The sequence below is a fragment of the Oreochromis aureus genome, linkage group 14 (assembly GCF_013358895.1).
Source record: "Oreochromis aureus strain Israel breed Guangdong linkage group 14, ZZ_aureus, whole genome shotgun sequence".
NCBI lineage: Eukaryota > Metazoa > Chordata > Actinopteri > Cichliformes > Cichlidae > Oreochromis > Oreochromis aureus.
In genome coordinates, this window is record NC_052955.1 from 19,880,004 (window position 1) to 19,898,754 (window position 18,751).

Genomic DNA, 18,751 nt, shown 5'->3' on the forward strand with positions numbered 1-18,751 from the left:
GGTGTCATTGTTTTTTTGTTGTTGTTTTTTTTTTGTCTTTTAATGTAAGACAAAATAAGATTTTGTTCCGAAGTGTACCGAAGCACGTACCAAACATATTAACCAATGTTAAGGTGATAAATGTGTGCCTATCATACATATAAGTCCATGTAGGTCTGTCACCACATCAAACTTTATTTTCTTGGGTTTTCATTTTAAAAAATGTAGTCATTTGCGAGATTGACAATGCTGAAAATGAAGTTTAAAACCTATCCAGTGGGATGCAGTGATTCACTCGATTCAGGTAGGGAAAAAACAGTCCATCATGCCACCTGCACCAGAGAGAATACTCGAGTATCTGCTTAAAAATGACACTTTTTTCTGTCAATAAAAACCAGCAAGGATTTGACTGTAACTGTAAAAACTAAAAGAGGTGAAAAGGAGACAAGGAAAAAATATTTTCCTGCTCTGCAGACCTGAATAACATCTAATATTAATACCAACAGACATGCCTGATGGATGTATAAAGTGCTCTCGATTGGGCAATCTATTCCAAACTTTAATATACTGCACATGTATTATCTTAAGCATAAAAGTGCCAACAACTGGTTAATACTTACCAAAAAACCTCTTACAAATTGCATTACCAATCGAGCCATTATAATTATAATTAGAAAAAGATTTATACATCTTGTTTATTTGGTTATTCTTTATTTCTTTCAGGGACTATGTAAAAAATACATTAACATATTTGCATAAAGGGAAAACATTTTTGTTTTTGATTTAGATTAGTACCTAATTTCCATCTGCAGTCCCTGGGCAGTTAAAAAAAAACTGTAAGATACAATTAAAAATCAATCAGCAAAGATACACACAAACACACACAGACACTCAGTTACTGACATATATGGACACACACAAACACACACACCATAACAAATGGTAAACAAGTATCAAATTGGCAGTCACTGAAATCGCCAGACATGCTTCCTCTGTGCTTTGGTACACACGAAAGAAACCAAATCCTCTGAAGCACTGACCGAGACAACGGGGTTGCTATGACGTTAAAAGAAAAGCACTGAGATAAATCTATGATAGAGCACCAAGCCTGAAAGAGCCATAATAATCTCACTGTGACATCACAGTATTTAATTTTGCAGCCACTGCATCTGGAACAATAAGAAGATTACCGCCAAAGGAAAATAGAAATCTAGGGCTTGAGAATGTTAACGTCATTATAATGTTGCACTTTATTCTTTTTTAGATTTATGTTAACAGCCGTACCATTAAATAACTACACCTTTAGTCAAACTCTGAAACACTGGCAAACAGTCAGGGAGTGAATCAGCAGCTGTGGGGCTGTGATTCTCACTGGTAAAGACTTTAATGTAGAAAGCAGAGAGGCAGCTGAGTGTACTCGTGTGTTGCTGTCAGCATTAGCAGTAGGCTGGCTCATTGAGGAGCAGACTTAATATGGCAGGCCCGGTTGAACCATATCCTGCAGACAGAGAAACCATAGCAACAGTAATGCACTGCCATGGCGACTACAGGAGGCTCGCTTAGACAGCCTCAGAGTCAGGATGACAATAGGAAGCCTAAAAGGGAGCTCTCTTTTATTTAATTATTTTCTTACAAAAAGCATTCGAAAGATGGGAGCAAATAAGGCAAGTCAGTATGTTTAGGCGGGGGCTTGATGTGGAATCAACCCACATTGCTCCCTACAATGGCGTAGAGGTAGGAGGAAATAATTGCAGTGTTAATAACCCTAACCCCAGGTCTGTAAAAGTCCCTTTGTTTTAGCTGTTCTGACAGCCTCCTGATAATTTGTCGAAGACTTTTTTAACAATTCAAACCACACCTGATTGTTTTTTTCCTCTTTTTGCTGTGGCCTTATGAGAGCTTTCATCATTTAAAGGCTGAGCTTCAGGTGTGAGGTGCTAAGCTTATAAGAGGAGTTACAGAATCGAAAAAAGCAGGTGGAGTTGTGCAGACTGAGTAAGTGGTCAGGAGTCTAGTGCGGAGGAGGTCTGTCCAGAGACTGAGCAAAAGCAGAAGAAAAATGTCCAGCAGTAGCCCAGGTAACCGTGTGCAGCCACATGAGGTGTGACAGACTGACAGCGAGGAGAAATCTCGATTATAACAACGGGCTTTGCGATCAGAAAGGTTTTGCAGAAAAATGTCATCCATAGAAAGGAAATATGTTTTCATAATGAAAGAATACATAACAAGTCTTTTTTTCCCTATGTTCAGACCAAAGACTTTACCAAATGGGTGCACGCTCATGACGATCACATCAGAGAGGCAGTACCAACTCCAAATCAATAACTCAAAAAGACAGTTATGTACGTGTACTGACATCATTAACCAACAGCCTGCACAAGGGAATGAATGTGGAAATGAGTGGGTTTGAGAGTGTGCGTGCTCATGTTTGTACGATAATTATGCCTCTTTGTGCATGTGTGTGCGTGCAGGCATCCTCGAGGATGCACTGTACAGAGCAGATTTCTAGGGATTTGGAAGGATTTCAAGATTATAACGTGATTACAGCAGACAGCCATGGATCACACATGCCAGAAATTCTGATGTATATATAATGTGCTCCTTGCTAGAAAAGCCTCTTAATACTGCAGTTTAAAATCACTCATGTGTCATTTCTATTCATTCTCAGTGTGGGACTATGCCTGTATATTTCACATGCTATCACTGTGTTGGAATTACCTTTAGTTTAGTTTATTCTGAGTATAGGATTCATTTTAAGAAACATGAACAAAGGCAAAGTCCAGTGAAACAAAGAAAGGTGTAACGATCCTCACAGTACACTCAATATGAAGTAATCTAAACACTTATCGTGACCTAATCCCTTTTCACGAAACAAAAAAAAGAAACCTTACTGAATACTTTCAGCATTTGTTTTTTAAACAGACGTGCAAAGTTATGTATTTCTCTTCATCTACACAATGTATTCCACACATTTACATTTACACATTTAATCCTGTGATATTTTACATTATTCCTCACTGCTGGCTTGCTAAACATTAGGCTTCCTCTCAGGTCATGATGATTTGGTCTTATTTGGAACAAGTTTTGAATGTTGTTTGTTTGCTGCTTTATAGATTATTTGTGGACTTTTGAAGTCAACCTATTTGAATTTGAATTTGATAGTTCTTTTGAAGTGGGCTCATGTATGATCCTTGTTGTTCTTTTTTGCAGAATGTATTTGATTTTCTAGAAAAATACAAAACTAAAAGGAAAAAAATCCAAGTTGCATAAATTTATGTGCATTTGGGTAGTTTTTTACCAAATTGTTGTGGGAAGATGGGATAAAATAGCAAATTTGAGATCAGACACATTACTCTATGCATATGGACTCACAGATACTTACACAATCATCACACAAAGCCAGTCTTCCTAAAAATAACCCATGTTTTCATCTAACCAACTAGAGCAAGCCTAATGTAGTAAATAACCACAAAGATTTACACACTCAAGCTTCCCAGTACATTGTTTTATGTTGCCATGTCCCACTGCGAGGTACTCTGGACACTAATGCAAAATCAGGGGCACCAGAGCCAATCTAATTGATAAGGCATGAAATGTCATTGAGTCACTGAACTACACCTCACATGTGTACACACACATACACAGAGCCACAGGGCAATGCCAGATTCAACCAGGGGGACTTGGCACAGACCTCTAAGCTAACACTGATAGTAAGTGAAGACTTGTTCCATCTGACCTTCTGATTTGGCTCACAGCCCCCTGTAGGAATACTGACTTTCTATTATAAGACCCAGAACGCTATGCGTCAAATAAATCATTGAACCAGAAGAAGACAGCAGTTGTGCAACATAGACTTCTCTTTTTGGAGCAAAATCAAATCGGTGACTTTCGAGTTGTGCAGCTACTTTTAGTTCCACTCGGTTAATCTGCTGGTTACAGAGAAATCTCACTAGAACGAGACAGCTCGGGGAATAAAGTTCAGAACCTGTAAGTGTGCAAGAGAGAGAAGAGTTATTGTAGTTTAATATTACATATTCATGAAAAACATGCAGGTTGTCACCTCGACACGTGGGAGAAGCTGCTGTGATCAGGAAGCAGAACAGAAGCACCGGTGTCACCTTGTGTTCAATCAGCTGAGCTTTATTGTCTTAATTAGAATATGGTAATGAGCACAGTCTGTCTTAGAGACCAGTATTAACTCCTGACTAAGAAATTCTTTGGACAAGCTGACAGAGTGTGTCACGCCACTCCTTGCTGCTGCAAATTATTTTTGTCTGGATCCACACATAATTGAAATGAACTACGATAATAAGTATATACTTCTGCCTACTCCTTTTCAAACAACTGCATGGAATGATTTTATGAAATGTTGGTGAATGTATATGTTTGAAATAAAAATGAACTGAACTGAACTGAACGATGAATTGTTTTTACAAAATGCTCCAAAATGAAGACAGAGGTCACTTGTATCGTTACTCGAATAAAACAACAATTTTGTACAGAAATAGCCACTCGAGCCCTAACATTAGTGAGCACAAAAAAGGAAAAAAGACTGACAAGCAATATGTAGAGAAAAACCTTGGTCATTTGTCCACATTCAGATCGGTGTGCACTCAAATGTCATCAGTATCTGTTTAGCTTGTTTTATTCTCTATTGCAGCCTGCCTTTTTAGCTCTTGCTCTCCTGGAACATTAAGATCTTGAGTGCCTGGTGTCTGGCAGCCCAATAACGTGTCAGGGTTGTTGCTTTGGACAGTGTTACTCTTCTGGTCAGAAATATGACTCTCCAGTTTATAGCTATCAAGACCTCTGCTCTCTTCGGCTTGTTGGCTGTGACTGTGGCTAGCTGAAATACTGTCCCGCCGCTGGCCATCGTTGGGGCTCGAGCCATCTGTACTACCATAATTCTCACTTTCTCCCTGCTGCGTGGTGCTGCTGTCTGTTTGTGTGCAGCCTCTTGTCCCATCTTTCGACTTGCTGTCATGCTGCTGGCATCGTGTGATCTGGCCTAATGTGATTTGGAGCTCATTGAGGCGCTGTAATACATAGCGTCTCTTCAGTTCCAGCAGGATTGTTCCATTACGACTCAGGCTTGGCATGTCTGTTGGAGTTGCCCTCTGCAGAAGAATAGATCACAGAGCATGTACTGTAAATGATGTGCCGTAAAGATATGAATGAGTTTGTGCACATAGTCTCGAGCAATAATGCAAATTCAGACACAGATCATGTTCATGCATACTGATTTACGCATCTCTCTTTTAAGTCAAGGCTGAACATCAGCATGAATATCGTAGATTAAAATGAGTTATCATCATTCAATCACTGCAATATGCCATTTATATGTATGAAATGCGGCAATAGCAGATACTGACAAATCAAACGAGATCATTTCACAACGCTGAAGTGAAACTTGGAGGAAATCAAAACACAAAGAGATCATTTAAAAGCCCTTCGCAACACAATTAAATGAACACACGGATTCATTCTTTGGATTATGTAATTATATGTGCAGTGTATAATATTCCAGCTAATTACTGCAGAATGGTTTCCAGCGCTGTTCTCTCTTTCTTTTAGCCATGTGCTCACTTCAGCTCTCTTCTGTAGTTGCGTGCTCAGCAGCAAGAATGACTCATTCATGCGATCAATTTCTTCTTCTATACATGACATCTGGAAGCGAAATAATGGTTAATTGGCTTGTGGTGTTTGACGGTTCATTGTAAATTAAAATTCTGTTTCATTTTTTATATTTATACCTGCACTGGTGTCCCTTTTGGTGGTAAACCTGAAAAAAAAAATAGAATAAAAATTTGTGCCTGGAATCTGTAGAATGGAAAATATGACAAAAGAAACACCCAACAATATGTGATTATATGAAGCACAAAAACCACCCAGTGCACTTCAGCCCTCAATATAATGGTTTTATGGAAGTGATGAACTCTGTTCACCAGGACCTTGGACCGCTCTTCTGGAACAAAAGTCTTTTAGGTGCTTAACAGCGTAAAAACAAAAACAAAACAAAATTTCTCCAGGACCTCATATAATACTTTAATGATGCTTTTATGTTTTGAGTGGCAAAAATAAAATGAACAACATCTGCATGAAATCACAGATGGGTTTGTTCATCAACTTTTAGGGCTGGATTATTATTACGGTCATTGTTTTGCAAAACCGCTTGCTGATGTTATTGAGGCTTCGTGGTCAAAAGCAGAAGTTTAAAGCATCAAATCAGTCCACAGATAAGAAAATAGTACTGCAACAAATTTCCACCGAATTTCAGCTGATCAACACATGATGTTTTGTTCGCAGCTGCTTATACATTTTCCTATACTGACAACAAATGCCACAACTGTAATTTTTTTATTCAATTAATTTTGCAACCTTTAGCATATGAACTATTTTATTTATGAAGCTGGTGAAAGTCTGTTTTCACTTTACTTGTAGATAGTAGCTTTGCAAAGACCCCTTAATGTGATATTTATTGTTTTACAGCAAAAAATACACAGTGACAATCCTGTGAGTATTTTAGGTAATAGAAATTATTTTTGATCTTCAACAGTTGCCATACCTTTGTCTGTGGCCTGAGCTGGAGTATGTTTGACTTCAGAAATGAGCTGCTCCAGCTGGAAATATTTGTATTTCTTGAGTCTGAATAGGCAGAAGGGGAGAAATATTATATATTGTAATATAAATACTTTGCTGAAATGGCATACCTCATTTATTCTGCTGTAATCTTTATCTGTCTGACCAACCTGCTAGCTAATAGGTGCTCAGTGAAGCGGGCTTCAGTGGGAACTCTAATGTTGAGAAATTCCTCAACTAATGTGTTATTCCGCCCCTTCAACGCATCGAAATTGGACTGTTAAAAGAAGGCATAAAATGTTATCTGCCTCCATTTTTATACTATGAGAATGATGAGTGAGGTTTAAAGAGCACTTACACACCTCTGCTGTGCTCCATTTGAAAGAAACATTGAACAACTGAAGGCTTAGAGCTGAAATGGCCTCATGGAGTGCTTGCATAAAGCTCTGGGGTTTGGATCCTGGATTAAAAAATACATATACAAATCTATATATCACAGTGTTTTTAAAGAAGATTAGATACTTTGTGCTTTCAAAGTTAATTGCCAGAGATATTACTCTGTACAATATATGACAGTTGCCAAACCAGGACACGAGACTGTCCTTCAGAACTGTCTTCTATTGGTGTCTCTCTGATTACCAGATGCTATCTGGGCCATTGACTGCAGGATGACAGAGATGAAATGTCCCACGTGCTGAAGCTTTGCCTCTGACAGATAAAGGATTTGATTGGTCGCATCAAAATAAAAGTCCCTGGAGCAGTGTGACAGTAGACCCTCATTAGAGGAAGATGGAGCGAATGGAATCGACTTGGCCAGCAGGAGAAGAGCACTGGGGAACATGGGGCAGTTTTCAAGCAACTGCATCACCTGACAACCAAACAGAAAAATGGCAGAGTGCTGTGGGGAGAGGTTGTCCAGTGCAGTCGGGATGAGCTGCCCATCATAATTCTCCTTTGCAGAATTATCTGCAGCTTCTAAAAAGGAAAAAAAAAGAGATAATTTTAGGACTTGGTATATGTTGCGTTGATCAAGTATCATGTCTGTTTTAGAGATCTCTCTATAATGTTTCTGTACCATTGCTAAAATATTGTTTTGACTCATCCATGGTGAGATTTTGTAAAGATTGTTGAATCTCCTGCAGGGTCTTGAATAGAGGTGATATCGTGATAAGCTTGGACAGGTCATGATCACTTAAAGAAGGAGCTGTGCTCTGTATATGGTCTAGGACACAGAGAAATAACATTAGCAGAACATAGTGTACTATAATCTAACCAGGCATAGGATTATGGACACCTGGTATCTGGATCAGATGTTAGTAACACATCCTTTATGTCCTGTAAATTGTGAGGTGGGGCCTCCATGGATCAGACCTGTTTGTCCAACACAACCCAAAGATGCTTGATGCCGCTGTTGACTTGCCTCCCATAGTGCATCCTGCTGCCAGGTGTTCCCCTGGTAAGTGATGCACATGTACGTGGCCATCATGTTAAAGAAAATATGATTCATCAGACCAGGCCATCTTCTTCCATTGATCGTGGTCCAGTTCTGATACTCGCGTGCTCATCGTTGGAGCTTTCAGTAGTGAACAGAGGCATGGGTACCCTGACTGGTCTGCAACGGTGCAGCCCCGCACAAAACAAACTGCGATGTCTGTGTAGTCTGACACCTTTCTGTCAGCACAAACTATCTTTACAATCTGAGCTACAGTAGCTAACCTCTTTTTTAATCACATGGGCCAGCCTTCCCTCCCCTTGTGCATCAGTGAGCCTTCCCATATGGAAAAGAAATAGAAAAAACTTATAAAAGACTTGCATAAGATGTGGCCTACTTCATATAGTGAATCATATAAGGCTTATATGATTTACTCATGAAAGTGGCCACTTTCATATATTGTTTTAGTAAGTATCCAAAACATACAAGTTTCATTTTTATAATTTTTCAAGGGATCTTATATCTGTTTTCACTCTTGTATGCTTTTCATACAAGTTTCACACAAGACATATACAAACTTTATAAGATTTATATATATCTTTTCCATATGGGTTGGCTGCCCATGACCTTGTCACTGGCTCACCACAGTTCCTTCCTTCCCCCACAAGATCTGCAGTTTTGGAGATGCTCCAGAGAACCCATTCGTCTAACCATCACAATCTGAAACTTGACAAACTTGCTCAAATCCTTACGCCTGTCCATTTTCCTGCTTCAAACACATCACCTTTAAGGACAAAATGTTCACTTGCACCTTAATATATCACACCCACTAACAGGTGACATGATAAAGAGAGATAATCACTTCACCTGTCGGTGTTCATAATATTATGCCTGATCGGTGTAATATTCTGATACTGTTGTACATGCAACCGATTGCAGCATATACAGTAGAGATTTATTCCTTACCGGGCTCGTGTGGAAGAGCTCCTGCTTTGGTCACATTCACTGATGAAAACTGTGGATCATTGAGTGAGGAATTTACTCTCTACTTCATATCATAAATACACAATACAAAGAGAATGCCACTGCAGTACCTGCATAAAACACATGTTAGTGTCATTGGGTTGCATGTATCCAGCTTGCGCCTCACACTCTCTGCTATCGTGATGACCTGTATGACTGTACAGGGGACCAGACAAATCCTGGTTCTGCCAAGCGTCTCCTGTCAGCCTGCATAAGAGAGTTTCCACTGACCTGACCACAGCTCCCAGCAATGGCATGCAGGCCTCAGCTTGAGTGATGGGGATGTTCAGTTACATACAAAAAAAAAAAAATTAAAACAGTGACATAAATTTCCATCTCCCTTAATGCACAACAAGAAACAGCCAGCATGCTTCTGTGTGATGGTCCACCGAACACACAACACAAACCACATATTATCATCTTTACACTTTGGTGCTTTATGCTAAGCTACAGTAATTGTCTGTAACTTTACAGTTATGATACATGCATGTGGTTCGCAACAAGAAATGAAGAATTCACATTTCCCAGACTGACTAAATATTCCTTTAATGATCTATCTTATTATTAGAGACGGTCATTCATCTTCAATAGAAGACATTACTCTCATCCTCATGATCATCATCATTTATTTTTACCTTGTGTATGTCTCTCCCCCACACTGCTGCCAGATGGTTCATCCTTCATTGTTTTATGAACTAATATCTCTTTAAGGAGGCTCATTTTTTTATGATCCATATTCTCCAAGGCATTCTGAAAGAAGGATAAAGAATTTTATAATTGCATTATTATGTATGTGTTTTTCAATTAGTCACTGAAAGTAGTACTTTCTAAAAAAAAAACACGACATTTGTAAAAAAAAAAAAAAACAGTTTTTAATGTCAGTTTTTTAAATTATTAAAGCTTAACAATTAATTTATTTACTACATATTGCAGGGAAACTTAGTGTCATGCATATTGAGGATTTCACACAAGCAAGTCCATAAGTTGTTCTTATTAATGGTTCATAACTGACCTATAAAGTGTGGTAAGCGATTTACTCATCATTAATAAACAAAACAAAACAAAAAAAACATTAACTGAAACTTTCAATGAATGACATCAACTGTTTATGAGAAGGAGCGCTTCTTGGATTCAAACCGCTTCTCTTTGAGGTGCTGGTTTGATTGTAAACAAATAATAAAAAGGAGTTGGGGTATCATTGAGAGTGGCAATGCAATGAGGCACCATTAATCAGTGTAAGGAGGTCTCACATGCTAGAGGATAAAATGGGACACAGCCATCTTCAGCCAGACTCCCAGCAAACATGATTGCATAGAGCATGGGTATGAAGTGTAAGGGCCAGAATATAAAATTAGTTTGACATCCCAGGTGTAAAGGATCCTATAAGAGTAGTCATTGTAAACATTGCTCAAATGTACTGCAGATGTTCATTTGATTTCACCTCTCAAAAGGAGTTTGCTATTAATCATTATATTAATTAAAAAAAAACATATTTGCCATCTGCAGACTAGAGTGTCCCAGCTGTAAAGTTTTTTTGTTTTTTTAAACTATTGGTAGAACAAAAAAACTAATGAACTACTTTCTGAACTGTGGGAGGAGATCAGCATATTCAGAGAGAACCACGCAGATATGGAGAGAACATGGAAACTCCGGATGGTGGATTTAAACCCAGTACTTTCTCCCTGTGAGCCAACAGTGCTAACCACTACACCGCCCCTTTGTTCTGCTTCTAAGCGCTTCCTATCTAACATTCACACTTCGATGAATGAATTGGCAATGACTTGGGGTCAGTTATTTGTCCAAGGATGCTTTGGCATGCAGACTGAAGCAACCAGAGACCAGTCCACCAATAATGCAATAGATCAATCAACCGATCAATAGATGACATGCCCTACCCTCAGGGCGACAGGCATCCCCACCTCATGGATGTTTTGTAGGCTAACATAACCATGTACTAAACATGAACTGTGGTGGCAAGATAATTTATCCAACAGCTTTACTGGATTACTCCATGCATTATTTATTACAATATTAAAACTCACCTTGAGTGATTCAGTGTGTTGACAGATGTTTCTATAAAACTCCTGTATGTCTTTGCGGTGCCGGGCCAGCTGTGAGGCTATATGGAGGTTCTGATCCTCCAGCTTGTCGTAAAGAGTCTTCACATTGAACTCCTCCAAATCACAGCACCCCGGCACTCCTCCTAAACAGGGCCAGTAAATGTCAACAATGGGAAAGATTGAAATGGCCTGAAAAAATAACAGAAGGGCCTCATCATGACATCTTTAAGATCTGAGGAGATGATCTCGTGAAGCATGAACGCACATTGAAATTATAAGCTCAGTTTGGCTCCATAGTAATTTAGTGGAGTCGGTCTAGCTTTCTTTAGTGGTAACAGCACAAGCCATTACAGTATGATACAAGCCATTATTTTCTTTATCGTCAATCAAATGTGGAATAGGCTGTTAACTGCTAGCTGGTCATGCGTGATGGTTTCATAATGGCTAGGCCAATTGGCATTTAAACGCCCAATCAAGCTGCATGAATAATGCAATAAGTGTCAACTGAGAAACATTACCGTCAACTCCAATATCAGAGATTAGAAAGAAACAAGGCAAATGTAGTGAAAAGTCGACGAAAGGGAGCTGCCAAAGTTTGTTTTTAGTGAAACTTTTCTGGAAAACTTTTAGTCTTTGGTTATTGGCCAAGTCAACCAAGAGGTACAGAAAACTTACTTAGTGAATTTGATAAAACATAGTTGCAGTAAGTCATAAAAGTAGACTTTAAATGCATTTTAGACTGAAGTTTCATATACTGTGATACCATATTTAATTGAATACAAATTAGAGCATGTTTAGGCTCCAGCAGGCCAAAAAATTACTCTCCATCACTGCTCTGACACAGTTATTGCAATTACTTCAAAACCCTTAGAGAGTTTGATAAAAGAACAAAAAAGCAGTGGCACAGTATTAAACAAGGGGCTTACCTCCTTTTGAAATAGCAGGCTCCTCAGCTTCTGCTCCTTCTCCAACACCTCTACTACCAAGGAAGTCACCTTGGCTTGGGACCACTAAGCTGAAACACAAAGACTCGAATTTTGTTTATTTTCACTTGTTTAAAAGTGTTTTATGTAATTTTTAAAACACAAGGTCAGCACTGCTGTCACACCAGTATACCTTTCTCTGCTGCATGCACACTCCACTGGACAGAAAGGCTCCCCGAGGCTGCGCCACTTTGGCTTTATCCTCCACTGGGAGACAAGCTTTGCTTTGCTAGGTCGCAAAACTAGTACTGTAGTGGTCAGAATTACGACCACAACCAAGAGCAGACTAAGAATCCCTGCACACAGTCAGCATTGTGTCATGGTGAAAGCTAATTCATTACAATAATCCCCCTGTAAACACTTAGTCAGCAATACAAATACCCACCAGCAATCACTCCCCAGTCGGGCAGAAGGTTTAGTCTGTGTTTCTTGACAATCCCGTGCTTGACCAATTGTGCTGGGGTCATGGGTTGAAACATAGCAGCCCTGGGGTCACACTTTGTCCCCTCCTCACTGACTACCACTACCAGACTCCACTCTGGGACAACACTGTCAACAAACACGTACTTCCCCGTTTCTGAAAAAACATGGGCAAACCTGACAATGGAAAGATGACAAAGAGGAATACAAATTAGAACATAAGATGACAATACTGTGTGGCCACAGTTATATGAGGATATATTACCTTGAGGAGTTAAAGTTTGTCTGCTTCATGAGTATCTGCAGATGCCTAAAGGCACCAAAGTCCCAGCTGGGGTTGCTGTTAAACAGGTGGTCTTTTTGATAAACTGGAAAGTGGCTGAGATGGCGGTCTTAGAGATTTCAAAGTTAGAAGTAAGAGGACAGTGGTTTTAAAAAAAAAGAAAAAAAATCACACACTGTGATAAAATCATGGTAAAAGTAAAAAAAAAAAAAGCTGTACCTGTGTGGTTGATGGTGAGATGAAAAATGAGCATGTCACCAGAGGAAAGACAGGCAATAGGGTTGGGGATTCGAGGTAAGACAGCCAGATCCTCTGTGTCTCTTCTATTTCTGGGTCTTGTTTTTAGGACTTCTATTGGCTCTGTAAAGAGATAACACTGTGTCACAGATTGCACAGTTTTGTCAACCAATTAAAGCCAAAATGTTTCCAGTTAATTGGTGGTAGATACAGAAAACAAATGGACTGCATGGCAAAAGAAAATATATCAATCAACATGTCAGCTCTAATCACCTGACAGAAACTGATTGATGACATCTTTTTGTGTGGGAATCCAACCAAACACTCCTTCAGAGTCAAACTGGACCAAGTGTGTTTTCCCAATATTCTTTGAATGGATATCTGGTCCTAAAATATTTGTTATTCTCTGAAAATAAAAGGAAATAACACAGACTAGAACATTAGAAAACAGCTTGTTATTTTGTATCTATTATGTTGGAGAGAAAACATAATGTAAGGAACAATTGTGCCATACTGTGTTTCCAGTTGCTAATATTTGTCAGTTTGTATTTATATGTAATGTTCAGTATGTGTTCCAATACACATTCACAGTAATGCCATCTGCTGCGATTGGTTGGGGGTGAAACATGTACAAACATTAATAGAAATACAGTATAAAGCTGCTTTTGGCTGCACCCTTGTTACAAGTGTGGTAGCTCTGCAAATTGCTTGATTTGGCACAGTTTTATGCTTTTCCTGACCCAACCACAAAGCCAGCTACCTTTCACTTGCCACTACACTACACTACATTACAGTAGATGGAACTTATATATACATTATTTAAGACAAAAACGCAGTTTGTAGAATTCTAATGAACTTAAGTTAATATTTGGCATGGCCACCTTTATTATTTTAGAACCTGAACTCTCTTCGACAAGATTTCCTCTTATTAAAAGTTGTTCTCCAGGATTCTTGAAGGACATTCAAAGCGTTTCTTTGAATGCCTTTAGTTCTTTTCTCTGTCAAAATTGTCCCACACTGCATCAGTAATGTTGAGGTCCAAGCTCTGGGAAGGAACGATACAGTGCCATTGTGTGTTTTTCTATCCACTTTACTGGTCATGCTTTTACTGCATTGGCAGTGTGTTTGGGATCATTGTCATGCTGAAAAGTGAAGCCGCTGCCAATCAGACACTTTCCAGGTGGTACTGCATGGTGGATCAAAATGTGACAGTACTTTTCTGCATGGTTCCATCAATTTTGACAAGATTCCAAGACCACAGGCTGTAATGCAGTCCCAAACCATGACACAGCTTCCAGCATATTTTACAGATGTCTATAGACGCTCCCTTTGGGACCTGCTTTATACATTTTGACAAAAATTTGACGACAGTTCCAGTTCTTGTGCAGTTTGGCATGTGCCTTTTCCCTTCTTTGAGAATGGTTTCTTGACAGACACCCTTCTGCTGAGACCATGTCTGATGAGACTTCAGTGAACAGCACATGCATCAACTGAAGTGCCACATGCATTTCTCGGGTCCTGTGTCAGGACTTTGTTGGATTTTTTTTCCTATTTCTAAAGGAAATGACTTGAAGATACTGCTCATATGCTACAGTTTGTTAGGTCTAGCCCGTCTTTGCTCGTCCTCCACTTGTTCAGTTTCTTCAATGTTTAAGGACACACTGCACACCCAGCTGACATATGTCAAGTTTTCAGCTAATAACTCCTTGGGAATTGGCACATGGGTGCAAAAATTACTGTTTTATGCCTGTTCAACTGTTATCGTTGGGATCTTTCATAGTTTCAACCAAAGAAATAGGAAAACAATATGTGTTTTTGTGACAGGCTGTGAATAACAAAGTGCCTAAAGATACAAATAAAAAGGCAGTGTTAAAATAAAACCCTGGAAAAACAGAAAACCTGGGGAACTCAAGCCAACTTTAAAAAATTACAAATCTGGCTCCTTGGAAGCAAAATATAAAGAAACGAGGGGTGGCTCAAGACTTTTGCACAGCACTGTATATATGATGAAACTCACAGAAAATGAAATAGCCTCTTGCTGGAATAACTTGGAATAACGAAATATTTTTTCTTTGATGGTGAGCAGACTTCATTATTTATAACTGTCGCTTCATCATATGCAATGATATCACAAAATCTGCAGTTGCAACATTTTTTCACATCCTGCTGAGACTCGGGCTGGCCGAAACCTTGTTAAATGCTGTGCCAAGCTTTCTGCGTACTAATTGATGTAGCTAAACCGTACAGTGTGAGGAGTCTCTTGGCTGCGTCAGTACAGTTCTAATGTTGTATTTGTACTTGTTTTTCAAATATCCCTCCTCTAATTCCTGCACACATTTAGAGTAACTGATCACCAATTATAAGAGAAATAATTGAATTGGATTGCTGGATATCCTTGCAAGGTGTAGCTGATCAACAGTTGTCAGTGGCCCATGTTAACCTTCCATCACCTTTGCCCAGACCATGCTATGGCTTTCTTTGATGCTGAGCAGCAGGTGTCCATCTGGTGAAAGCTGAGCAGAGAGCTGAGGCAGTTTGGAAAGGCACGATGTATTGCAAAGCTCCTCAGCAGACACATATCGCTCACACTGGCAGCTGGGGTGCAGATAAGGCAAGAGACAGAAAGGCAACATATCAGGCTGTATACCGGCTAGAATCCTAATTCACTTTTTTATTAGATGTAGCTTTAGTAGTTGTTACAGAGCAACAGTAAATCGGTGTCGACTTACATGATTTTGTAAAGGAAAAAGGTGATAAGTGTGACTCACATGCCCATCTCCGCATCCAGAGTTCCTCCATGTGGTCCACAGGTGATATTGCAGGAGTGGAGGGACGGTGACACACACTCTCTGGATGCTGCCAAGCGCACCTCTCCTGCGAAACATCGTCTGTTCACCTGAAACAAACAAAAACTCAGACTTCCGAAAGGGCATACAAGGTTTTTGCAATATGTTGCATCATGTGTGATTGAACCTTCATTTACACCACAGTATAGTCTTCTCCATACTTCCATATGACAAAAAGAATGTGGAAAGGCAAAATGTATTGCAAAGGGAGTCAGTCAAAGTTAAATTATGGCTTCAAATCTTGACTGCATTTTTTTTTTTGTTACAAAGAGGAAAGCTTTTCTTGTGATTCATGAAAAGCTCTTTTCAACGTTAGACAGCTGAATGGCGGTTTGCAGGTGAACCTACAGAGTTGCGCAGGAACAAAAAGAAAATTAGAAAATTTCACACTGTCAAAGTGAAGTGTATGGTTTTGAGTCAATACACGCAATATTGAGGAAAAAATGCATAGATTAAACCAAATACCTTAATGGTTTTAACTGACCTCAGGCTGGCAGTCCAATTCACTATCGGCAGTAGATATTTTAAAATCCAGCTCGTTGTAGAAGATAAAGCCAGTTCTGCACAAACATGAACCATCGGAATACTGGAAAGCACGGTTCTTGCCAATGCAGGTACAAGAAAAAGAACCTGAGAAAGCAAGCGACACACGGCATGGCAGTTCATGGTGCTGATTTCCAACTCCTAGCAACAAAGTTTAATATAAAAACTTCTTAAATCAGTCTGTTATTTCCTGCTCTAACCAGCTTGTGAGGTGGAGGAGCTACCACAGGGGAAGCAGGCCTTCTGGGCAGGCAGGTGGTTGAAGGTGTTTTCTGGACATAGGCGACAGTCATCCATTTTCTCAGCACGAGTTAGGTTGCCGAATGAGCCAGGTGGGCAGGATATCGGCTGGGTGGATCCCAAAGGGCAGACATAGCCAAGAGGGCAAGGGTTTTTCTTGTAGTTGTCTGCACCTGTTGCATTAAATGTGTATGAAATGAGAAATACTGTACAATTGAGATCATTTGAGAGGATGAAAAATTCCTGCCAAAACGTATATAAAGTACCTGGGGGGCAGAAGTATCCTGGTGGACAAGGAAGGCATTGCAGAATGGAGGCTAGAGATGGACGATAGGTGCCCCCCTCACACACAATACAGCAGCTGTTTTTGGACCCTCTGAGCCCACTAGTGTTGGCAGGCATAGAGCCGCCATCGCAGGACTTCATGGAAGAGCTGTTGGCTGGGCAGTAGTATGGAAATGGACAGCTGTGGAGCATGGTAACAGGGTTATTTATAAAGCTTTAAACCACATGAAGTAGAATCAGTCAAAACCTATCAAGCTTTCATCATTTCAACAGTTAAAGCCTCTCATATTTTATATCACACAGAGTGGACACTTGCCTCTGTGCCAGATTTAGCTTGTTAGAGCTGTCGTGTACTCACAGTTGTTTGGGGCTGTTGTAGGAATGAGATCCTTCAGGGCAAAAATAACCCTCTGGACAGGCTTCAGGCTCAGCAGTTTGGGGTCCACAGTACGATCCAGCTCTGCATGGCCTCTCTGAAACCGCACCTAGATTATGATCAAACACTTGTTACAACACTCACTGCTATGTTTGGAAAGGAAGGAATTTCAAAAAGGTTCAGACATCGCATCCAGAGGCTAAAATGAGCTTTCACACAAAACTATTCCGACAAACCCACCAACAGGACACTGATAGGAAGCCCGGCAGGGTATCCCTTCCACGTTGGGTTTTCCTGTATCCTGGGGGTGTGGGCAGAAAGTTCCCCCTGCACAGAGTTCACACTGGCTGGGTGCAGCAGCTCCTGGAAGCTGCCTCATGGTGCCTGCAGGGCAGAGGATGGGAGGCCCAGTCCCACTGCACCAGAAGCCAGGTGGGCAGGGATATTTGGAGTAGTCTGTCAGCCCTACAAAAATGACCATTTTCTAAAACCAACTTATCACTATAACATATGAATCACAAAGCTCACTAAAATTACTATAACAGAAGGGTAGTTCTTTACTGTCCATTGTTTTAATAAGCCTTCATTAATTCCCACATAGAGGCAGCAAAAGAAATCTGCTACACATTATCCACAAGATAAAGCAACAATATGATTTAGTTCCAACCATAAACTTTTGTGAGAGGACCAGAAAAAAGTTTTGTTTTCCTATTTGAAAATTCAGTGCTCCATCTTGCCTGTGGCCTTAGGTGAAGAGTTAAAAATTAAATGCCTTCCCTCACATCACATTTCCTTCATTCATAGTTTAGGCACAACTATGATAATGCACTCCATACACTGTATACTGACATTAATACAGTCTTGAAAGGAGTTGGCTTTGAATTGCCCTTGCAAATGTGCATTTAAACCAAACAGAGAAAAATGATTACAGATGTATTTTAAAATGTATTACAGTGCACCATACTGTAGGCACAGGGTATAATCAGAACTGAATAACAGAATGGAAGATATGTAGCTTCTACAAGGTAGCAAAAGGGATCAGTTACATTTATAGATTAAATCTGAGTTTATCTTTTAAAACATGAGGATATGGCCTGTGTATCAGACCTGTGCTGTTACAGTGTGAACCAGGTGGGCATGGCAGGCAGTCACCCTTGCTGTGTGCTCCAAGAGAAGCTCGATAAGTGTAGAGAGGGCATGGCCTGGCACCAGTCCCTCCACCAAAGTCGCCACCAGGCAGACCGTCACAGTAATGACCAGCAGGACACAGATGAGCAACTGGGTCTCCTGCAAGCAAACATAACAAAAAGTCGTTTAGGAGGAAAACAGGTTTCTGATACTTGGTATATACTCGAACAATTTTTATGCTACGAAGAGATCAGCCTCTCCTATTCCCTTTCATCAGATCAGAAAATTTTAGTATCGTGATTAAAATTGAGTATTTTTACCCTTAATACTTGATTAA

The 18,751-nt window shown here is 39.8% G+C and overlaps 1 protein-coding gene across 1 annotated transcript; it reads right to left on the reverse strand.

Moving 5' to 3' along the window:
- Positions 1 to 4,127: 4,127 nt before the first annotated feature.
- LOC120443524 lies at positions 4,128 to 11,901 on the reverse strand. Its single transcript, XM_039622379.1, has 13 exons — positions 11,895 to 11,901; positions 11,056 to 11,216; positions 9,649 to 9,763; positions 9,085 to 9,281; positions 8,957 to 9,005; positions 7,634 to 7,780; positions 7,198 to 7,533; positions 6,921 to 7,018; positions 6,729 to 6,835; positions 6,545 to 6,624; positions 5,733 to 5,761; positions 5,515 to 5,646; positions 4,128 to 5,096 (listed from the first exon to the last, which is right to left on the reverse strand). The coding sequence occupies exons 1-13, from the start codon at positions 11,899 to 11,901 to the stop codon at positions 4,614 to 4,616; spliced, it is 1,941 nt and encodes a 646-aa protein (XP_039478313.1). The 3' UTR covers positions 4,128 to 4,613.
- Between the last annotated feature and the right edge of the window lie 6,850 nt (positions 11,902 to 18,751).

Excerpts from the sequence above, each read along its gene's own strand:
- LOC120443524 (XM_039622379.1), bottom strand. Across the intron at positions 9,006-9,084 it reads CTAACATGTGTTTTATGCAG|TTTTCATCAGTGAATGTGAC; the intron begins GTACTGCAGTGG and ends AATGATCCACAG. Across the intron at positions 5,762-6,544 it reads AGCTCAGGCCACAGACAAAG|GTTTACCACCAAAAGGGACA; the intron begins GTATGGCAACTG and ends TTTTTTTTTCAG.